The sequence below is a fragment of the Zonotrichia leucophrys genome, chromosome 3 (genome assembly GCF_028769735.1).
Source record: "Zonotrichia leucophrys gambelii isolate GWCS_2022_RI chromosome 3, RI_Zleu_2.0, whole genome shotgun sequence".
NCBI lineage: Eukaryota > Metazoa > Chordata > Aves > Passeriformes > Passerellidae > Zonotrichia > Zonotrichia leucophrys.
In genome coordinates this window covers 50,643,638-50,668,305 of record NC_088172.1, presented here as the reverse complement: position 1 = coordinate 50,668,305, position 24,668 = coordinate 50,643,638, and the positions used below count along the sequence as shown (strand labels likewise).

Sequence of the window (24,668 nt, the reverse complement as noted above, 5' to 3'; positions counted from 1 at the left end):
AAAACATCCACTGAGCTTACAAACTACCTCCAGCAAGGGTGAGCAGTAGCTGAGGCAAGCCACAGATTCCCGGAAGGAATGTGGCTGCAGGGGACACTTTTGTAACTGCAATTCCTGACCTGGACAACCTGAGGTTTTGGATTTAATATTCCATCATGGATTTGCATTTGTGAGCTTGACCTCATTGCCCATTATGTCCACATAAGCGTGTAGAAGCTGTAAGCTCCTGCAGCATGGAAGCCCAGGGGCTGGAACACAGGATGTGAAGAGCTGTCTCCCTGGGCTTTGAATTGCTCGCACTACCACAAAAACAACTTTAAAAATTACTTTCAGCCTAACCAGGCTAAATTTCTTCCTGTAGCTTCAGCTGATCTCAGTATTTTTAAGACAGAATCTGGCAGTGTCATGAAAGCTCATGTCCTGAACTTTCAAACATTCTGCAAGACCTTAAATACTCACCAGTGAACATAAAACTACAACCAGACATCAACTCTGTGTGCGTACTTCAGCCATTCTGCAACCAGTCGACAAATGATCAGTCTGTGCCAATTTAATGGCTTGCAATTTTTTGAGAAAATCCTAAACTGGCTCCATTATTCATTTATAGCTCTCAAGTAGCCCCCTTTTGCACCCTGCAGCAGGTAAGTGAAACCCAGAAACCACCCACCCAAACAATGGCATAATCCAGAACTACAGGACAAGGAGTTACTCAATCACAGTACTAAGCTGGAACCTGCTTTCTTTCAAAGACATACTAAGTGTATCCTCTTTCACAGAAGGATATACCTTTGTCTTCCTATGTGTGACTTCAAACACAGCTAGCCAAAAAAATTAAATGAGAGCACAAGATGGAGTGGCTTACAAACATCACATTGCAAAAGACCATCTGAAGTTTTCACTCAGAGCTTCCAATATATATAAACAAATACAGTCCCAGAAAACTCTTGCTAAGTTGGTGATAGTGTCGTCCCTTAAAGATCTAACCAATTAAAAATTTCAGAGTGACTATTTTCCTTAAAATAATTTATGCATTTAGCAAGGGGAGAAAGATAGAGACTAATTCGACAACATTACTTTACATTTTTTTCCTCCTCCTAAATATATTTTCCCAAGACACAGAAAATTAAAGACTTGGTTATACCTGGACTTTAGAAGTCTATATTTGTTGCTGACTCTTTTAGTCTGACAAAATATTCTCTGTATGGGAAATACCAGAATTATTCAATATGTTATGTTATTCAGTATTGCTGGAGATATGCAAAAGTGGTTCTTCTGCATGAATGAAAACTGTTAAGCAAGAAGTCCACTACTGACAATGCTAAGTGATAATTTACAAAATACAGAAAAATTTAAAAGACGGAGGAAGGCTCTACATCTACTCACCTGACTTTTTTTTTTACTGCATACTGTAAAAAAATTTTCCATTCCATTTCCAATATATTTGGAAATACTTCAACCCAGATCTCACAGAAATCAAAAAGCAGATGTTCTTAGTTTTAGTGCTTAAGCAGCTTTGCCTCACTTTCAATGAATACTCCATCTGTTTCCACACAACGTGGTGTATTACTGAAAGCTTACATTTTATTACAGGATACTTTCCATCTGAACGGATTTTTTACATTTAAAAGAAAAAAGACAAAGCTATAGAGTTAGCAGATAAATGCAATTCATATTACTAATTATATAATATTTATTATACTCTACATATTATGGTGTATATATATACACACACACCCCATTATTTATTAATTATGTAATTATTGATGTACTAAACATACAATGTCATAGAGAGGGTTGGGAATACCTTTTTGTGAGATTTTTTTTACCATCACTCTCATGACATCACATACTTTAACTTTTAATCGCATTAGGATAGTTTTTTAGGCTTCAATTCTAAAAATTGAATTCTAGAATTCCAGAAAAATCTCAAGCATTTCTGCCTCCTTGAGTCCCTGGTCACAAGAGAAAACTCATTCTTTTGGCATCTCTAGTTTAAATTACATTTGTGTTCATTCCCATTGAACTGTTGTAAGAGACAGTGAAAAATAAATCAAAATACAATATTTTGTCATGGCTTTCCAAAACGACACCAGCAGGATTCAGAATTACAAAATCACAGACTGGCTGGGGTTGGAAGGGACCTCTGGAAGTCATCTGGTCCAACCCCCCTGCTCATGCAGGGGCATCCAGAGCTGGTTAGTTGCCTATGTCCAGGTGGCTTCTGAATGTCTCCTAGGATGGACACTCCACAACCACCCTGCACATCTGTGTCAATATTTGGTCACCCTCACAGTGAAGAAGTATTTCCTGATGTTCAAATGGAGCTTCCTGGATTTCAGTTTGTGCTCACTGCTGATGGTTCTGTCCCTGGGCTCCACTGAAAAGAGCCTGCCTTGTTCCTGTTTGTATTACTGTACATTGTATTTAGACACACTGGTAAGATTCTCTTATCCTCCAGACTATGGAGTTCCAACTCTCTCAGACTTTCTTCTGGTGCGAGGTTCCTTCAGCTTCTGCAGAAGCAGGCGTATCAATAAGCACAAAAAATTGTTGACACTTTCCTCACTTTCAAGCCATTGGTTCCTCTCTCTGTCACCCAACACAACCAACACATAGCAAAGCACTTTAGCACAGTGAAGAGCTCAACTGCTTTAAATATCAGAGATGTCAGCAATCATGCCAAGGCAGACCTGTAATCCCTGAGGCCCAGACACGGGCCTTGGGAAGTGAATGACAGGAGCTGATTGAAAAGATTCTGGCTATGAGAATAAATATGCTTCCTGCTTTTCACACCCACACAGGAATTTAAAAGTCTAATGCAGAAGAAAGTACTTCTACTGAGGGAAGAAAATAAATACAAACTCAAATGCCACTGAAATCACTGAGCCTTAACTAAACACCTTCCTACACCAGGGTTCAGCCATTAGGAACCTCTTGCCTTTTGTATTTCTGTTGTTCTGTTCTGTTCTGCACAAGACTTCTCCTCCCTTTGACAATGAAACCTTCCAGCTTTAGGACTTCATGGAATAAAGCTTGACTCCAATGTAAAAATCAAAGTAAAAATCGATATCAAACAGAAGCCCATGGTCATGATGAAGCACACAAGAGAATGGCACAACATATAATCCATATAAGATTAAAAATTATTTAGGCACAGTACATTTTTAGGTTGTCACACTTGCTTGCTCTTTTCAAAAATATTTTTCACTTTTGTTTTCTTTAGAAGCACTTATTACCTGGGCACTGGGGAGAGGGGCTGCAGTTTTAAGCTGTGGAGGTCCCACTTCCTGTACTGCTGGGACTGGATCCATCGCTCCATGTTTTTTACCATGTTCTGGTTTTAAACAAGAAAACAGCACACAACAGCTGCATCATAAATGCTAAACAGCAATTTCAAACAATCTCTAGAGTATGTTGAAATAACTTCCACGGCAAAGGCTAACAAAAAGTCCCAAACTTAAAAAAATTTCCATTTCATGGTTATAGGACAAAGTAAGAGCCACTTTTCTATTGTATGACCACATTTCAAAAGGAAACAACCCCACTAACACATAAGTGGCAGAGAAGATTCTCTAATTAGGCAGTTGGACATTTTACTCTGGTCAAGACAGAGAATTACTATTCTTGTCTCACACCTTAAAAATAATGGAAGATACTGATTGTTCACTGATTGACTCATGCTGCTTCTAAAATTAAATAACATAGTTTTGGACCCTCTATCCATTGTAATGCAAAAATGCAGATACAATTAATCTTCTCAGTCTTACCAGAGTGAGTGACATTAGCCTATTGACACAAGTGCTTCTGCCAACCTTTACTGTATTAATCACAATTATGAGATGTCTGATTTTTAATTTACCTTTCTCTAATTAAATACAACAGGTATTACTCTATCTGACTAAGAGCTGCTATTAAAATGGAAGCCATGTAAGATGGTCAAACGAGTAAAACAAATACAAACTGTAGAAGCAATTTCTGCAACTTATAGAAAGAGCAACAAATCTGTAACATTGGTACAATCTACAAACAGAGGTACACTAACCTGCATTCTCATTGCTACTGCAAGAGAACCAACAGTCTTTTCATCAGCAGGGTTGTTCTGCTGACCATAGCTGTGTTTCTCTGAAAAATATAAGTATTGCAGTTATAAATCACAAATCTTCTGTGAGTGGGAGCATGTGCATTTGAAAGTTATATACAAATAAAAAATTTCTGAAGGTTGACTTGAAATTTACCAATATTACTGACAAAATTATAGGTGGCTTCTCTAATACTTCAAATGAAACCAACCAGAAGGATGAATAGACTATGAAAATCAGAGAGTAACTGTATGTTCTGAAACATATTACACAAACCCACACAAAGAAATTCACACAGCTGTATTTGAAAAGCTACATGCACTCTTAAACAGAACACCTAAATGAGCATGGTAAAGAATGTCTTCATGTCTTCTCTTTGACACACACACTACAATGGGCAAGAACAATGAAATGATCACAAATACCATAAAGGATCATTATAACTTAGAAATAGTAGATGCAATTTTTTTTTTTTTAATAGCAACAGTTATCTTCATCAGCATGATACTAAAAGCAGGTATTCTGGAAAGTCTACACAAATCAGAGTGACTTCAACTTCAGAGACAGTTATGATTGTTTCTAGTGGCAATATATCAAATTATAATCATACATTAGCTACCCCAACTAAACATATTATTTTGTCATTTTGCTGTAATCCTTCTTCTGGCTTGTTCTTCTGTTGCTGCTCATTGACTTTTATCTAGACACAATTTCTCCAAAATTCACATCCTAGTCTCTGTGGGCATATCAAGGCCGTGGCCACATTCTGAAGGGCGTAGATACAATTGTAATAAAAAACAACAACTGTACGCTGACAGCTTTAACCTTCTGCCACGGGGGAACTGAAGTGCAAGCCCTGACCTGGTCAGGCTCTTGCTCTGTTCAGCCCTTCTGTACTGGTCATAAAAGGCTCACGTTTCCTTGCACAACCAGCCCTCCCCACAAGGGTCCCAGGGCAGCAGGGCACAGGACACTCAGACTGCAGACAGAGTGGCAGCCACAGCCCACTCTCCCACATCCACTGCTGAGAGAGCAGGAGAGCCTCCCTGCAGACCCTCAGCCTCACTCCATGTGTTTCCTGACCCTTTCTCAAACCTTCCTGCCAGCAGGCATCCACACATCAGTGACACAGCTAACCAAGCTGAAGGCAACAGTCCTCATATTAAACTCTAATTAAGAAAGTGTCTAAAAAGTCCTTCTTCTTGCATTAACATTTGCAATTAAAACAAACAAACAAACAAACAAAAAACCAACAATTTCTTCTGGAGTTGCTCAGCTTTAGATTTAGACAGAGGAGTTTTACTGGAATAGTCTATTACAGTCATAAGCTGACTCTTGTTGCTTTGAGACCAGGCTGGGAGAGCTGCCAAACAGACAAATGAAGTAGGAAGAATGAAGTTTAAAATCCCCTTTCAGACAGCTGTGCTTTACAGAACCATTTTGACTTTTTATGTTATTTGGCTTAATTCAACTATTTTTATCAGGGCAGAGCTAGCATGTGTGTAAATACATATTAGAATTAGACAATTCCCTTCAAGAAACTATTTCTCTCAGACTGCCTATGCTACACAGTCACCCCACAAATGACTAACCAGGCTTTTACAGGGGTGAAGGGGAAGCTAGAGGTGAAAGTCATGCATGCATGGAGTTAGCAAGACAATCACAGGATTGCAACAGCTCTCCTAGGATAAATTTTCCACATGGAAGCTGCAATAGCACTCTCTGCTTCAGACTACGGTCAGATCAGCTGAACTTTAGATATTGTGCTCCCTCCTCTGACTCATACCCTACTGTGCAGGTGAGTGAGAGCTGCTGCCAGGTGCTACCTGTCTGCTCAGGCAGCTCAGAATAGAGATGGGGAAATGGTTGAATTTCCCACTAACATACTTAAACCATGTGGGCTTCAGCTTTCAAGTGACCCCAAAGGAGTTGGACATCTCAAATAATCTCAAATAATTCTGGGATCCTTAAATTTTGCTCAGAAAGTTACTTTCATTTTCATACATTCACATATAAAGTATATTCCTGCAAGACTCTACCAGCACTCACCTGATTCCAAGACTGTCAGTGCAACAGAAGCAGATGTTGCACTGCTAGAAAATTGCAGAATGTTTTAAAATTGTGATAATTTAAAAACCTTTGGTCAAAAAAATACTTGAAAAAGAATTGTCACTTTGGAGTGAACACTTTTATCTCTACTCTCCTGATTTACAACATTACACTTCCCCAGTTCAGCTACATCCTTGCAAATTCTGAGTGCTTTTAAAACATGCAAGTGTGTTAGACAACATGCACACCCACACAAGTTGGAAATCTAGCCACCATCTACCAAGAACAAATGTTACTTCATGGCCATTATTGCTTTCAAGCTTCATTTAGCTCCTGTGACCCCACAGATGTTAAGTCGGACATTTCTAAAGCAAGAAAAAATCCAGAACAACTTCCAAGCACCTCAGCCAGATTCCATGGAAGTCAAGAGACAGTTATAAGACTCAGTTGTTTCTCCAAGGTCACAACTACTCCACCATGGGCTTTCCACAAACATCTTGCATCTAAAGTAAGTGCATTCTTCCTGTCAGACACCTGTGTTTCATGTTCCTCTCTACTAAGCCTTGAGACCAACATTTTTATAGCTGGTAAAATGCATTTCTGCTGTAATTTTGGAGTTACCCCAAAGTTCTGACAACCTCAAAAGCATTACCAAAAGATAGACATTTGATACATGAGTTCTACCTAAATTATCTTGATAAAAATCTCATGCTGTCTTTCAAAAAAAAAATGCAGTACTCAACAGAGTGCTACAACTTGAAAAATGCAAAGAGATGTATATGCTTATGGCAAATCTTACATTTCCTGCATTAGAAATAATGTTACTGTGGTGTGTAATGCAGTTCTTCTAACACTCTTTCAGAGAAGGGAAACACTAGTATTATCTACAGTTCTTTAGAGCAACTAAGGCATGAAGATATTTAAGTCTTAAGATGTAGCATGCAGTTACACTGTGTAACTTTCAGGCCTGTGAAGGCTCAGACTCAATTCTCAATGCAGAGAATTAGGAGTCTGAAAGTGGGGCTTGCACCAGGCAGCACACAGTGCTGGGACAGTGCAGTCACTCCTGGTGCCCACTCAGGCTGCATGGACTGGCTCATCCCACCCTGTCAAAACCACCCCAGGTCTGTCACATAAGAGGTTTCTGCCTTCAGGATTAAAATGAGGGGAGATTCCTTTTTATTTATTTATTTTTAGGTATGCCTGCTGTACCACCACTCCCTCTCTTCTCTATTCCTTTCCCTCTCTCCCCCATTCCTCCTTCATGTAAAGCTGTCTCATGCTAGTAGGCTGGGTACCTGCTCAAGAGACCTGTGTGCCAAGCTCTGCCCTACAGATACTTAACAATTATATCCAAAAACCCCTAGGGGAAACAAATGAGCATTAGAGATGCAAGGACTCTCTTTGTCACTAGTCCAGGAAAAAGAAAACATGGATTCTTTTTGGACAACTTGTGCAGTATCAGGAAGGGAAAAGGCTTGGTACCCACCCTTGATATCCTCAGCAGGATCAGAGATCTGCTTTGGGAGGCAGACAGTGAATGTCCAAATGCCTTCAGAAAATCAAGTGAATAATAACCCAGATCTCCACACCTGCAGTGTCTGTTCAAGTCAAGGGTATATCATGAAAGACAAGGAAAAAAATCTATTGCTAAGGCCATGCTTGGCATAGGAACAGCAGCTGCTCTTTTATGAGCCTGATCTTGCATTAGCTCTGCATGGAATATCTGCTTCATTAGGGAATATCCTTAGTTTAAAATCCATGCAATTAAGTTTTCTCAGCTTTATGCTCATTTCCACACTTTTGGTCGATAGATGTCAATCTAGTGCACTTGTGATAAGATTTAAAAAAACCCCAGATTAATCAGTCATGCTACCCATGTGCTTCCTCATTTTCCTATTCATTTGCAGCATAATCTCATTGGGATGCTGAGCAGTCAAATTCATATACACCAAGAATCTAGAAAATATCTAGAGATCTTCATAGAATTTTAAGAGAGACGTAAAATTACATGTTTATTATTATTAATATATATAAATAATAAAATTAATATATTGTTATAATTATTACACATTATTCTAGCAGCAGAGTAACTTCTGGGAAGATATCTTAATTTTATTCCCAAGAAAATTCTGTAACATTTTTTCAACTGAGAAATTACTGAACACATACACACTCCACAACAAGTTAGGGGAAAAGGAAGGACATGAATCCAAACCCTTTTTTGTTGGAAAAATTACTGCAGGAGACATTCTGCCTCTTCTTAACTACACATGATTTCTGTACTCCCTCCTGCACCACTCTCTGCAGCTTCACAGCACTTTGCAGTTGATTTTTCTTCTGTTCTTCTCCTTTTCTCATATTACAGGTGAGTCCACAGAAGTCACAGGGTAAGACACTGCAAAACTCTGTAACAGCTCATCTGATGACCCAAAAAAGTCATCAGATGATGACTTTTGACTCTGAACTCCCTGAATCCATTGGGTCATCACTTATCTAACCATCCTGCTATGAAGAATCTGTTCCAACCTTTCTTCTCCCACCTAACATATTTTCCTTATTTATACACCAGAGAAAGGTGTGCACATGCCCTGTGCACACTCCTTTAAAGGCCCTCCCAGAGATGCGGCTTTTAACCACACTGCGTTGTCACCAAGACGCCACACACATCCCAAAGGCTCACTGCACACCACTGGCAAGAACTGTTACCTTTTATCTCCCCTTACCTGGCAGAGGACCACGAGCACAGTTGATGATGGTGGCCCCAGGCTTTGTGCAGCTCACAGGAACTCCGTGGGGTTTCGTGCTGCCGAACACCACCGCGTCTGCGTGACGGAGCTGGGCACGGCCCAAAGCACCCCAGAAACAAAACAAGCACTTCATCTTAGAAACACACACTTGGACGGGCATCTTAAAATGTTCACACTTACACAGCAATTGCCTTTTGAGCAAAGCTTTTACAGACAACAAGAACAAAAACTGATCCAAACTATCCAAACTGATAGTTTGATTCTTACCTGAAACAAAACTTAATAGCATTTAAAATTAAGTTAGGTAAACAAAATGTGAGATCAGGTGAATGAGGTCAAACTAACAATATTTAATGGGAATTATATCCTTCCAAACAAAAAGTTCTACCATTGTCCTAAAGTCCAAAATAACTTTGAGTAACTTAAGAAAAAGAAGGGTTGAAAGACAGTAAATAGGCACTTATAAAGAGTACAGTCAGATTGTCTGACAGTAGAAAATCAGGCCAGCTGTCAGGAATGCAGGATGGCCCCTTCTGCGAAGATCAGTGCCTTTGAATACCAATTAAAGCACTTCTTTCCTTCTCAGCTCATGTCTGCTAATCACTGCTCCTGATTTAGCTCATCTTGGCAGATGTTGGAGCAAAAATGGTTACCACAAAAATTCTTATAATCAAAGACCCAAGTGCCTTTCTTTCCCCACTTCCTCTGAAACAGTCCTTTACCAGAATCACCATGAGATAATGGACAGTACCAGAGGCAGATGTATTAAGATACACTAAAAAAGTAAAACACAGACATAGCATTGCCTCAAGCCTGACTGCAAAAATTATTTCAGAAATACAGCAGCTTCGGTAATATTTTGGATAAATGCAAATTAATTCCAAGTGTCATAAACCCAGTGAGCCACTCTGTGAATTGATTTGTGACTGACAAGAGTTCCAGCTTCTTTTTTGGCCAAAAGTGCTCTGACACAGCCCTGCCCAACACTCTTGCCAAGAAAGAACAGCTACAAATCTAGTCAGGATAGCAGGTTTTTGGCACAGCTGAGCATCCAGGAGGGGAGAAGAATGTAACTGCAGCGGAAAAGGCAGAAAACTAAAAAAACTCCATCTTCCCCTCAGAGGACCCAAGGATGGCCTAACCCTCCTTTGAGATCTCCATGTGGAAACAAAGCCAGAAATGTGGGAGAAGATTTACTTGCTTGACAAATGACTAATGCAATGAGCGGATTCAGGCTTCAGTCACAGGTCCAGCAACACTCCTGTGATTGCCTGTGCACAGCCATTCAGCCTTGTTCAAATTGGTCACACTCCTGAGTCTAATGCAAATATCAGCTTACAGGCCACTCCTAGAGCGGCACTTAAGTCATAATGCTTGTCCAGTGTCAGGTCAAATGATACTGGGAAATCTGCAAGGAAATCTGGATAAAAAGATGCTGCAATGCCTCATGTACCAAGGTTACCACACTGAAGGCACACTTTGCCCTGCAAATAAAGGAAATCTCTGCTGTAACAATCAACATCAACACAGAGAAAAACAGTGATTTTTCTCAGTTGCATGATCACAGCCTTTTTTTTTTGCAAGGAAAAAATAATTCATATTCTAGCAGTTATAAATCATATACTGTAAGTCAAGATGCCTTTCCATGCAAAGCCTCTGGGACAAGGACTAAGAGCTTTGCACAGCGCTTAGCATCCTGAGTTGATGAACAAGTTGAGAGCTGTATGCAACAAGTAATAATTCTGATGAATGTTCAGCCAACATGCTTATGACAGAATTGATTCAAAGTAACTGTAATGTCAGAAAACAACTGATGGAACCAAATATTCATCTCTATGACTACCGACCCTAATGTTGAAAAATGTTCTTAACAGCTGAACACAATTATTTTTGTAGCCAACATTAATGGTGGTTCGGATAGCTAACATCACACATACCCATAAATTTTAGCAGAAAACCAGCTGGACCTTTCATCTCATTACCCTGCCCCACCTCCTCCATGAAAAAAAGTTGTATCACATGGCAGCAAAGATTTGTGACACAGGTTCAAGACACACTGAATTCTCAGAGCCTTCCCCAGTGTGATTTCCTTTCCCTTATTTCACAAAGAAAACAATATTTTATGTGCAACTATTGAAAAAGTTCCTGCAGAGTCAATAAAGTATATACATCACAAACATTTTTGAGATTTTTTCCCCTGTGAGTATTTTTTAAATGCATATCCAGAAACTGGGAGAGCAAGTCCACTGAAAGCAAAATACTTGTGTACAGAATTTTGGGTATCCTTGGAAGAGATTTATGTGATCTCCATCAGGAAATTTTAGTTTCACTTGCAAGAAGTTGTGCCCATGCCTCCTTTGCTTTTAGATTTTTCTCTCTTGCCATAACCCACCCTTTTGACTGCCTGTTTAGTCACTAAAGCAAGAAGCAAGCCTTGGCACGCGTGTTCAGGGTCAACTCCTACATCAGAAACCGATCACGGACGTGAGAGATGGAAAAGTCCAATGAAATAATCACAGTTAGCCTCCCTTGGCAAATGCACCCCAGTCCCTGCGCAGAGGACACAGAGGACACATCTGACAGGAACCAGATGTTATAGGCAGCCACAGCCAGGAGGTCAAGGAGATACCCACGAGGGAGAGCATGTGGCTGCCTGCCTCACGCTTCCTGCACAGCCAGGCTCCATCCCATCAGGCTGGCCAGAGGAAGGAATGACAAGCAGCAGGCCAAACCCTCCCTAATGCACTAGGCAACTGGCTGGAGACAAAGCCAAGAGTCCAGCAGTATCCTGCCTTCTCACCGGTAAATATTTTTTCAGTTGGGAAGAGCTGTGCCAATAAATAATCTGCAACCTTACCTCATAACAAAATATGATCCCCTCCACCAAGGTTTAAGTTGAAGCAGATTAAGAAGCACCACCCATTCCCAAGACAGAACACCAAATGTTAAAACAACAATACAGACTTTCCAGCCAAGTATTAAATGATAATGGCACAAAGTAGCTGTATATTACAGATCACTGAAACTCCATTTTGCTGTGAAGACTGCATAAAATTTTCATTTTCCCATAGTTAAAATGGACTGCTACAAAAGCCATTTTTAAATGCATGATCAAACAGAATAAAAATTAAAATTAAAAATTGAAATGTAGACCCTCAGAGTCCTGGGTATGAAGCTAGGCCATATAAAATTAAAGAGATGTGATGAGGAATAGAAATCTGATTTAAAGTTTTTTCACAACTCTCTTCCTGAAAAAACTCTTGTTGCACATTAGTTTACAGATCAGGTTACACTTTAACCACAGCAATTCTAACTACTTTCTGAAATCTTGAAATTTTTTTCAGTTGGTGACTAGTTTCAGGTACTTTTCCCACCAAGGCATGTACTAATTACATGGTTTCTTCCAGCTTTCCCTGCCACATCACCCTGAATGCACTTGCTCTACACAGTGCACTTGAAAATCAAGCCCACACCTTTGCTGTGGGCTCCAGCCTGCTACTATGATCCACACTTTAGCAACTGCTCCTCTAGCTTACAGACAGGGGATACACTGGGATACACTTCAAAATTGCAAGGAACAGAGATGATGTGCATAAGATGTTGAAGTGGAAATACTTTGTCTACATCATCATCATTAGAAACACTCATGGAGCTTCCCTCTCCTCACCTCTTACAGGATCCATGTGCCTGGTCTCCTGTTCCTTCATGCTTACAATACAAAATGTGTTCTTCTGCCCATAACAAGAGCCTTAGCAAGAAAGGAAAACTAGGAGAGCAAATAGCTCAGAAATGTCTAAGAGTTTGAAGCTCACGTGTTGGCTCTAAGTAAATGCACACTGTGGGCAAAAGAAGCTGAAAAGGCAACTCCCATTCAGCACTCCGCTGAACCACTGAACCACTCTCATAGTTCTTAACCTCACTTTTGCAAACAACTTTTCTATTCCTAATTATACCTAGACAGACCAATGCTCACTTCTTTTACAACAAAATTGTATGATAGCAGCTCTCTTAAAACAGACACCATGTGGTTCACACACGGACAACATTAAAGATGACGTGCTGAAGTAATGACTGACTCAATTTAGGTAACTGAAACAAAATTCTGTTTTCTTACAGGTACTAAGTATTACCCATGTTTTAGCAAGAAAATAATCCATTTTTTTTCAATATGAATCTACTTGACAACTTCCTTTCAAACTAGAAAGCATAATTCTGACATTAAAAAGGATCAGAGACATCAGCTCCTATTCTTCACATGTAATATGGAACTGACTTTTGGGGAGTCCCATTTTAAAATTACAGGGGACATGTCCCTAAAAGTATGTCACTAGGTCATACTTCAGGCACAATGCAGTGAATGTGCTTTGAAGAGCATCTACACAAAGCTTAACAGAATGATAACATCTTAAGTATTTTCTCTAAGATGCTTGTGTCTTTATCTCTCACTTTGTAACTTCTTTTACAATGAACCTATCAATGCAAACAGAACAATGTTTCTTCATGACAGCTTTGCACAGATGTGCCAGAACCTTCCAAAATACTTTCTTCCATTTGTGAACTATTAGAAAACCCAGGAAGCTCAACAGTTCTGAAGGACACGGCTGTGCTGTGAGAACTGAAGGCAAGCAAACCAAAATGGAACAAAAAGAAATATTAATAATCTCCTCAACTTAAAAAACATGAAGTGGAGAGGGAAATGAACATTGAGTGTCCATTACTTCAGATCAAAGCAATGAAATGGAAATGTACCATTATTTATTTTATTCCTTTTTCCTGCCATAAGACAGAACAGGCTTGCTTTAAAGGAGCACATTAAGTCAGATGGTAGATGGCATTATGCTGTTTGTTAGGAGAGCTACCCTTATGTTTTCAAACTTTTCCCAAGGTGGATTAAAACATAGTTCCTCTTGATCATTTTCAAAATATTTTTGCAAAAGTGCACAAGCGAAAAAAGCAATAACAAGTGCATAGCAATACCAAACCTCATCCAAAAAATCTACAAACTTAGTGTTGTGTAACTCATTTAAATTAAAAGAATTTCTAAAGGAAACACTTGTTGTTATGCTGTCCTTTTTAAAAAGAAGAACAAATCATCAGAGCTAGTCTAAGGTAATGCAGTAACCACTTAAGAAAGACATTACATGGTTAAGGTCAGAGTTAGTGCTCCAATGCAAATAGGCCTGGCTAATGGTTACAACAAATAACATTCTCCTACCCTTAAGATAAATTTCTCCTTTCCTGGTATATATTGTAAACAAATGCATTTCAGTGAAAAAATCATACTCTTCATAAGTTTATCCCTCACTTCCTAAATGAATTTATTATGCTACCATAGGTTATACTTCCAAACCACAGCACACAAACTGCCACCGTAGACGTGTCCTGTTCAGAGAAAGGAAAAGTTACTGTATTGTGCAGGAAAAACAAAACATGAATTTTTGATTCTTTCAAGTCTTTGAAAAACTTAAACATCGACTAACACATTTTCTTACTTGAAATTCAAATTAAAAAAATCAAGAGAAGAAACTTGGTGAACATTAAACCTGTTTTTCATAATCAGCATTTTAAACAAGCAGAAGAATATAAATTCTATAATCATGTTATCTAACAACATTGTCATTCAAATTCAAGTTGCTACAGTACTTCATTGTTTGGTTAGAAACTTGTGCTCAGTTTCTGACTCTCCGGCTTCTGGGAATATGAAACAGGATAGTTTTCCCTGCATGCATTAGATTTTATCAAGGAATTTGAGTTAACTATCAGAGTGACATCCAGACAGGTTCAGCACAGCTCTGGGATTACTGGTGACATGCTGCTCCAGGCTCACAGGTGAGGAAGAGGAAGGTAGGTTTCCCCTGGGCTCTGCTGATTAGTCCCACAGGCAAAGTACAAACTCTTTTACTGCCAAAAGTTAAAATGAACCTGGGAAGACTTAAGTGCACAAAGCCTCAAACTTAGGCTTCCCATTCTGTTTCCCATCAGTGGCCTGATCCAAGAGGTAAGCTATGGGGAATGCCAAAAAGCAAAGCATGATTATGGGAAAGCATCTGGATGGAAGGAAACAGAATTCTCTCCAGCTATTGACAGCACTGCACAAGCAGCTCTGGGCCCAATCCAGATTTTTTGCTGTGTACCAGTGGAAACACCTCTGGCCACCCTGTCACCCAGCCCATCCAGCCCAGGGCAGTCCTCTAGCACAGCCCCGAGCAGTGAGAAATAGCTGAGGAATGAGACATGGCAAGGATCAAGTTCACAGCACTCCATCTCCCAGAGCGCCATATGTTTCCTAAGTGCTGTCAGTCACTTAAAAGCCCAGAGCTGAGACAGGCCTGACAACAACATCCACAGCTGTGAAAACACGGGTGTGCCAGAGAACTTTCTATCCCAGCTGCTCGGATTTGTTTCCTCCTCCTGTCGGCGGCTCCAAGGCCCGGCGGTCGGAGCCCATCGGTTTGCCTTGGCTGCCACCCTGCGGCTTGAGCTGTCCAACACAAGAGCTGTCCCCAGCACCGAGCCTGCGCCCTGCTGCACATGCCCCCAGGACAGTGCCACCCCAGCTGGAGCATTCTGTGGAATCTGGGACTAAGGAACAAACTGTTAAGTTCCACAGGAAGCCATACCAACTTCTAAGTTGTGTCTAAAAGTTCTGCAAAAAGCAGACACGGAGATCATGCTGTGACTCCTGATGCATGCTAAGACTCCTGAATTTCTTTGAATTCTTTTACGGTTCTCTTCAAAGATAAAGATTGGGATTTCTTTGTCCCAAGAGCAGCAACACTTGCAAACCCTTAGGACACAAATCCAGTGGACATAATTTCATGCAGATGACAGAATCACAGGACAAGAAAAAAAAGAGGGCATTTCTCTTGCACAGAGACAAAGCGAAAGGGAGAGCTAAAACATTTGTTTGTTGGATTCTCTTAGTGTAAAATAATTAAGTTAGAGCAGCTGCTGTTGCATGTAATATTCTGGTAGAGGTCAGTGTTTGCACCATTTCTGAGCAAGCAGGAAGGAGAAAAGACCCTAACCCACATTGGCTACCAGCAACTCCAGTGCTTCCTGAGACTACGAGGAGTCTCCCTCTTGGGAACGGCAGCTGAGGGCAGGATTGTCAGGTGGGCAGGGATGGGCAGGCAGTGGGGATGCAGGATGAGGCCAGGCAGACAGGAGAGCACTCACCTCACTCTGCAGCTGTGGGGCTCCCCAGTGGCAGCTGAGCACGGCGGCTCCGCGACGCTGCAGCACGCTCTGCAGGGCAGCTCCCTCTGCCCCGTGTGTCCCCACCAGCAGCACCTTCTTCCCACCTGTGTGACACAAGGCACGGCTCTCAGCCACCCCCAGCGCAGGGCACCAGCACCAGCAGCTGCATGGAGCTCCCCCAGGCCACTCTGGGCTGCAGCACTGCAGAAGGGGCTGCAGAGGGGCTCAGAACAGGACAGTGCCCTGTGGCTGCACCAGCACAGCAGCTGTGCAGCACAGCTGGCTCTTCTGGAGCCCGCACAGTGACAGCAACCACAGGAGTTTCCTGGTGACTCTCTAAATTCTAGTAAGCAAATACTGTTCTTCCGGCTTTTTTTTGCACAAATCCTTTCATTCATGTTTGTTACTAAGTACATTTGATCTCCTGTTTACAGTTCTGCTACAGAAATGCTCGCTTCAACAGTTAGGAATCACTGTAAGAGAGACAACTTCTGACACACCGCCTTAAACCAACAATGTCTTCACACACACTAAACCTGTTTGTTTGAATTTGCCATTTCAGTGTCAGCACTGACACAGCACAATCCAAACCAAAGGATTTGCTCAGCAGCAATTTACAGGCAAACCTGGGTTTCCCCAACTCCTCACACTAATCAAGACAATCAAGTGAAATCCCCAACTGATGCCTGTATTTTCTGTTTGGAAGCCTCACATGTCTTGTGTGTCTTCAGAGAAATTAAACCTCCTGATGGCAGCTAACCCCTGCCTAGTACCCAAAATCTGTAGGCCTGAGACTGTTTCTACAAATACAGCATTCAGATGTCACTGAGCAGGAGGACACCTTGTCACTAGCAGTAGATAAATACATGTCAGGTGGGAAAGCAACCCAAAAGAGAAAACACAATAAGGTCAGATTATATTTGGCTCCCACCCAGGATTAAAACAGGCCAAAATTAACGTAATGACTGTGATAGAAGGGCTCACCTATATCTTCAAGAAGCTCCATCACAGCACACACTGTAGGAGGAACCAGACAGTCACAGACATCACCATGCACCAAACGTCCTAGGTTTACACTGGATAATCTGCAGTGGAAAAATATGGCAATTTAACATAAAAAAGAGCTTGTGTAGCATAAATCCTCAGCAATGCTTGTAACATGGCTAAGAGCTAAATCCCAAGAGCAAACATCTCTCACAAAAGCAAATCCTTTGGCAGTCATGTACTGCAGCTAATTTGTATCATCCCACACCTCAGTTAGACAAACACTGAGCCTCAAGAGAGGCCAGGAAAGGGATCTGAGTTAGAATGAGTAACACAATCCCAGGATACACAGGCAGCTCTTTACTTGTCACCATGTCACCCACAGCACACTGGGCACAAGCACTTCAGTGGCTGCAGTGACACCAGACTGGCTGCCAGAGACAAGCTGGCCTAGGAGGGGGCAACAGAGGTGTTTCCATACTGACAATATCCTGTACTCCACATAATGGAAAGGTTTTTGAAGGATTTTTAGATATTTTTCCTGACATGAAAAAAAAAAAAAAAGAAGAGAGTGGGATAAAAAAAAATGGTAATAGCCTGCAGCTAAGAGCAGGAAGGCTACAAGAGCAGCAAAATGATAACTCACAAACCTAAATTACACCAGTGGTCTCTTCTGAGAGCAGTACAACTCAACACTGATTGGAAATCTGTGCTAATGGGTCCAAACTATTATAGCTTACTCTCTCACCACAAGAGAGTGCTGTAAGGAAGTTAAAACCCCTCTGCAATTTTTCCATCAATCCTTCTTGAGAAAATTCAGTACTTTGTGCCTACCACTTGTATTACTGAAGTGATGAAATACCTTAAGTATCGCCAGTAAATCAAGATTTCATTTTTTATTTCTTTGAAAGGACTATGCCCTGAATGTACATTATGTAAAAAACAAAAAGATAATGCCCAAAACTACTTCAGCAAAAGACTTCTCATTGATTCAGAGGCATCTTTTATCACTGCTCAAAAGCACAGCTAGACACATTGACTGAGGAATTCATTAATGAAAAGCAGAGGAGAAAACTGATTTTACAGAGCCATCAGGCTTGTGCCTGCTAACATTATTTCTCAGTGCTCCACTTACCCATCCACATCCTTCTCTGGTTTCACAGCATTTAATACCTTACTGCTACATAAGCTTTCTGGGAGGTCAAGAGCAAGGCCCTGCACGTTAGGATCCTCATTGAGTCTCAAGATTTCACTGACAATCTAGGAAGTTAATAAAAAACATTAAAGACCAGAACAACAGATAAAAGAAGAATATTAGAATGAGGTAAAACCTGTAAATTTTCTTCAATTACTTTATGGCCACCTTGGCTTTTCTTGCTTATTACTGTAAATTCCAAATGAAAAAGCTCTACTCAGTTTATTATCAGTGGCTTACCAAATTAAGCCACCCTGACTCTATTCTAAACATCTTGCAAAGCAAACACATATTATGTGACATTATGCTGCCAAAAGCAGTTTGTGTTTCAGCACTCCAAACCTCAACAAAAGGCTGTCACTGTAATGGCTTCTGAAGCTGCTTTCAGACACAGGACACCTGAGTTAATACATAGTGCTAAACAGGACCAGATCACATCCCAACAGAGGGACAAAAAGCTGTAACACTTGAAAGAACAATTATACAAGAAAAAAAATCATTTTATTAAACCAGCATATATGGTTAACAATTTTCCTTCTCAAAATACCCCAATCCTAAGAGCTGGCAATTGCCTTGTGAAGAACTGTTAGGCTGAAAAGGCACCACAGAGAAGTTTATGGAGTTCAAGTTCTGAACCAGATGCAAGTTCAAGTAGTTTATAATTGGTCATATCTGACATCTGAGACTGTCCTACCGACCCTTGATTCCCTCCTCTCTAAAATATAATGCTGATTCATGCTATTCTGCTGTGACCAGAAAGAATACAAAGGAACAAAACATGTCAAACATGTTTTTTTAGGTGAGAAATGTCATGCAAGCATGTCTTCCCATCCTATATACAAAACCACTGTGCAAGCATCATAAAGCTTTATAATAGAATTGGATTAATATCCAACAGTAAAGGATTATAATTAGGTTTTTTTTCCCCTTAACTAATACCATGCCTTTTTAAAATGCTTTTCTTTTAAATTATTCATTGTAATTGTGAACTCTATTACCCAAACACTTGATATGCAATCAACTTTAAGCTAGGAACTAGGCAGGAGTTAGATTAGCTGCAACTCTGAACCAAGAGAACACACTACTTTCATGCTAAACACAGATTACAAAAGCATGTCACTGGTACAGAAATGCCTCTTTAGTTTCCTGACTCCTGGGGCAAAGCCAGGCATATTTCTTAAGGTCCCATGGCACTTGACAGCAAGAGGACTGGTATACATTGCACTAGAAAGGGTGAATGTATATGGACATGAAAATATCTGCATTTTTCTTTAAAAAAACCCCTTTGATATGGTACAAAATGCTGAGGGCCTACAGAGCAATTAAAAACTCAAGCTGTATTTCTGCCTCCTGGAAAAGTAATTCACTTTTCCATTTTAATTGCATCTTACTTTAATTCAGCTTTCCATCATCACAGCATTTAAATTACTTATAACTCATGCAGGGTAAAGTAGCATAGTATTAACATGCTTTTATTGTACAGAGGAAGTTATGACAAAACCAAAATGTGCATGGGATTGAAATCCCTCCTACCTTCCCACACCAGGGAACACAACTGAGATGTGGATTTTAGTAGATGAAAAAAAACTGCCATAGTGAGTAAGCAAGACAGTCAGCAAACCATGATAAATTTTATTGGAAATAACTTCCTTTAAATAAAAGAAATACCCCAATTTTCTCTTTAAATACACAGCTAAGCCACTTCTAAGATACGGCTTCAAACTAACTGCAACTACTGCTACACAGGCACTGTATTTTACCTGTTTCCTGCTATGTTACTCAACAGATAAAATGCATTTTCCAACAACAAAGTGTATTTTTCTTTTCATTTCAAAAGCCCACTCTTCTTAAATGGGTAGCTGACTATGCATAATCTACAAAACTTCACAATAAATTCCTTTCAATGTATCTGGAAGCAGTTCTTGAGATTACACTGCAAGGCAGCAACATTTTAAGAACAAAGTGTACCAAAAAACAAAAGAGTACACAGAACTCACAAGCCTGCAGGATTATCAAACTTGCCAAGCACAAGGAGGCCAGCTGATAACAGAGACATCTTCTACTATACAGTCCTTCACTGGTTTAATTTTCACATGGTTTTCTATATTTAAAACATAATTTATATTAAGTGCTGCACCTTCAACAAGGCAAAGAATTCAGGCCTCTAGTCATTTGGGGGGGATGTTTCTTTTTTAATACATAATTGAAACATTAAAAGATCAATAGACAAATTCAACATCCCCTTCTTTTCCCCTCCCTTCCCCATATAATCATGTAATCTATAATTTCCCTGAATAATCTGGGTAATAATCAGGTACAGTCAGAAGAGCAACTGTGGAAGAAAGGATACCTGAGCTGGTATGGGGTTAAACACCAAGCACAAACCCAAAACATTACTCTTGATTCTACCCCAGCTTGCCAGGGAACAGCAGACATGCCCATTAATTCTCTTTTTTCCACTCTTGCCAGTAAGGGGATAATATTTGCTATTTAAACCAAGGCAATCCTAAGCCTAATTTGAGTTACCAGAGGTCAGTCAAAATAATAATGAATGTCAGTAATAAATAGAAGTTTATGACAAAAATCGAAAAGGAAGGCTCGTTCAGGTACTTCAGTTACCTCATCTTTGGTGCTGCCTTCAGGAAGACAGATGTGAATAACACGTAGACCAATCTGTTGAAAGAAAAGACTTAAAATTACCAAAGGCAAGTAGCTCATGATTATTAACGCATGTATCAGCTAAAGCTTACCTCTTTGGCCAAGTTCTTGTTTGCTTCTTGAATCAACTGGTCATTATGTGCCTTGGGGAACAAAACAGTAACTGAGTTTTAAAGCAATACATTTTAAAAATGAGTACACTAATGCACATCTATGCAAGAAACATAGTGACAATGTCTGTGTCTAAAGGTATTCAAACTAATAAGAAACAATTCCAAGAAAGAAGCAGAAGGCCATCCCTGATAATCACAAATAGTTCAAGACTGCTGACAGTGAAAAAAAGAGATGAAAAAGCACAGGCTTCATGGAGAGGCACAACTCCTGTTAGGGAAGGAGGACTTGCCCTCTATCCCTCCCTGCACTGCCAGCATCCCACTCCCCAAGTGTGGCAGCAGGTGCTGAGTGGCAGCACAGAAGCTGCTGCACTGAGGACACTGCAGGGCTCACACTGTGCCAAGGAAGAAGAGACAGTCTAGGGACAGCCCAGCAGCTGCTCCCCTGTGACAGTAAATGTGGGACTGTGCCCCCACACTGACTGCTCAAGAAGTTTAACTGGGATGGAGCAACTGGCAGTACCACACTGTCCCCTGTAATGTCCCTGCAGCACTGGCAGGTGAACACTTACCTTGTGTGAGTGCAGACAGTCCCTGCCCTAAACCAGCTCCTATCAAAACCCACTGAGCAGCACAGATGAGGCCAGAGCTCAGCACAGGGGCTGGCAGAGTGCAAGGGCAGGGCAGGAGGTGCAGGGGAGCCAGTGGTGCTTTGCTGAGCTTTGCAGGGCAACAGCTCCACTGTTAAGCATGATCCTGATGTTTTATTTTAATTTTCAGCATCAAAAAAATTAAGAAGCACCCCCCCAATCATTTTTTTGCTGTTGCACAGCTTCAATCAAGGTTCAATGTGGATAATAATAAGCAACAGAGGTATCAATTTTGGCATTGATTCAGATTCAGTTGACTCAAGAGGAAAAGGACAGTCCTAAAACCATTCCACTGCAGGTTCAGCCTGCAGCTCCTCATTCCCAGCCCTGCAGAAGAGGCAGTGCCCTGTCATGCCAGCTGCTGTTACTCACAAGTAAAGGAGGTGACCTCCCTGCCCTCCCTCTGCTCCTCTGGGCAGATGTGGCACATGGGGAGCAGCACAAACATTAGGGCTCTGCCCACACTACTGGTAGAGCAGAGCATGCAAGAACATCTGCACACCAAAGCAAGTTTTCTTTGCACCAACAAATACACATTTAAAATGGGCTCTGCTTCAGTCTTCACAACTAGACCAGAGCTAGAGTGACTGGAAAGCTGGAGAACAGAGCTTGGGTGAATTTTACCCAGAGGGATCTAGGCCACATGTTCCTACAGGCACCTCATGAGGCAGACCAAGTGGGATAAAAGGGACAAAAGGGACATTCCTCCCATTGTGCCAGCACAAAACATGCACGTGGCCATGCAGAAAACCAGACCCAGGAGACAAATGTGGTTGAAAGGAAGTGTCTTTAGACCCCTTGGGCTGGAGTAGATCTCAGTCCCAGTCCAGATCATGGTGCAACTGGCTGGAGACTAACAGGAGTGAGAAAAAACAGGTCACTGCTTTTCCCTATCAATCCTTAAGCTTTAGCCCTAGAGGGCTCTGTGAAAATGCAATTATCAGGAAGGGTGAGAGATGACAGAGTCTGTCCAGACAGCCTCACTAGAAGACCTTCTGAAATAAAGCTGTTGTTGCATTACTTAAATTCACTACCAGTACTTTAAAAATACTTACAGTTGTGTTTTGAACTTAAAACCTACTGGGTCAGTTTGAGTGTGTGCCCACTCAAAATCAATACCACCATCCTAGGAAACAGGACAATTACATTTTTGCCAGCATGGCAGTGGGTCCCCTCTGAATGATAAACATCCCTAATAATTTTGTGGCTTTCAAACCTTTAGAAATCTAAGAATGAACAACTTTCAGCTTTGCAAGGATAGCTATCCTCATCTCTGATTTTGATTGCCTATCAAAAATGGCACCATCAGTGAAATGGAAATCTCTTCACAGCATTAGTATAACAATGGTTCTCAATTCTGCAAGATTCCTTCACAGCAGAAAGCGCTGCTACTTTTACAGGATGCTGACACTTTACACTTATTTCACACAGACCTTCTGAGCTGGCTGGGACTTTTTAGTGTGGTTTTCCTCTCCTTAGAAGAGCAGGAAGACATTGATAAGCTGTAGCTACCCCATGGTAGCATGGCTGACAGGAAGCAAAAGGGCCTTTCATTAATCCTGGCATTGTTATTTCAGGGATGGGAAGTGAAGGGAGCCCACATTTTCAGGAATGTAAGGACTTTGCTCAGGATTGCAAAAAAAGCTTCATGCTAAATAAAGGTTTGAGAACACTACTTTAATTCAACTATTAAGTTAATCAGCTTAGACAAGGTGTGAGAAAATGTGATCCATACTTAAAACAACGAAGATTATATTGGCAAAAGGAAGAAGGGATAAAACTGTTCCTTTCCTTTGCAAAGCCTTGCCAGGCCTGAAGAAAGGCAATTTACCATCTGGTGGAGCTACCCCATCCTATTGCTTTGCTTTATAATAAAGTAGACAATATTCTTTATAAAAAAGGATTACAATTACTTTCTGCAGGGTGTGCTTCTCAAGTTTCAGACAACTAATGGTACCAAAGGAGATCTCTCACAGCCAGTGAGTGCACAGACATACTTTACCTGAATAATGGCAAGTGTTGGCTCAAGCCGGGGGTTTTTTCTCTTAAGAGAGGCCAAGGAATTCTTTGCATTGTCAGTAACTTTGCTGCAACACAGTGACAAGCAAATCTTTAACAAAATAAATCCTCCAAACATTAGTGGGCAGAAACCAACATTAGTCAACAATGTAACAGAAATGCTTGGGCTTGTAAATTTTCAATCTGCAAAGTTATGGTTGGATGTGAACTGTGAGGGCTGATGCTCAGCAGGCCGGTACAGAAAACCTCAATAGGCCAATTTTTTTTTTTTTTTTAATAGGTATGCGGGCCATTGCTCTGGCATGCCCAAAACTTTATAGCTAGGCTGTGCTAATTCATTAGAAGGCTTGTCCAGCCCCACCATGGGAAGGGAACCAGCACCGTGAGCTGTCTGATCAGCTGTTGGGTGAGGTGGGTCCTTCATCCCCGTACCCTTGGCCAGGGCAGTGGGAGATGCAGAGCCTTTACAGCTGGGGCTGCCACGGCTTAACCCGGGCTACACCAACCCCTGGGCAGCAGAGCAGCCACTTCCATGGATGCCTTTCAAAACCACTGGCAGAATGGAGACAAGGCAGCTCTGTTTCCCACATTACTTCTTGGAAAAACTAGTGACAGCCAGGCACTGGGAACGCTTTCTGGAAAAAAAATTCTGGGTAAGTGGCGGCCAGCTCTCCTCCGTTACCTTTTGCGGGTGCAGGTGGGCAAAGAGGAGACCCCCTGTCTGTCTGTCCCCCAAAGCAAGGAAGACAAACAGAGAACAGTCTGGAGTGGATTTTTGACAGCTCCTATCCTTGCAGAAGCCAAGGACCAGTTCAATTCAATGTCGTTGCAAACTATCCCGACCAGGGCTGAATCGGGACGAGAAGGGACCAGGGACACGTTTTTCCAGGCACACATCTGCGCACCGCCTCACCTGAGCCACCGCCACATGACGGCAGCTCCGCCCGCTCCCAAAACGCCACCAAAACCAA

General features: G+C 41.1%; 1 protein-coding gene across 2 annotated transcripts in view; it reads right to left on the bottom strand.

Annotated features, from left to right (window-relative positions):
• Positions 1–23,815, bottom strand: part of MTHFD1L (methylenetetrahydrofolate dehydrogenase (NADP+ dependent) 1 like) — a 144,734-nt gene extending 120,919 nt beyond the window's left edge. The window contains exons 1-9 of one of the 2 annotated variants that reach the window (XM_064708145.1): positions 23,681–23,815; positions 21,008–21,058; positions 20,877–20,930; positions 18,198–18,322; positions 17,063–17,163; positions 16,058–16,182; positions 8,855–8,966; positions 4,043–4,122; positions 3,237–3,334 (exon numbers count right to left, since the gene is read on the bottom strand). In XM_064708145.1, coding sequence (XP_064564215.1) covers positions 3,237–3,334; positions 4,043–4,122; positions 8,855–8,966; positions 16,058–16,182; positions 17,063–17,163; positions 18,198–18,322; positions 20,877–20,930; positions 21,008–21,058; positions 23,681–23,815 — 881 coding nt within the window. Of the gene's footprint in view, positions 1–3,236; positions 3,335–4,042; positions 4,123–8,854; positions 8,967–16,057; positions 16,183–17,062; positions 17,164–18,197; positions 18,323–20,876; positions 20,931–21,007; positions 21,059–23,680 lie in introns of those variants that run through there. The other variant, XM_064708146.1, reaches the window with a different exon arrangement.
• Positions 23,816–24,668: the final 853 nt, after the last annotated feature.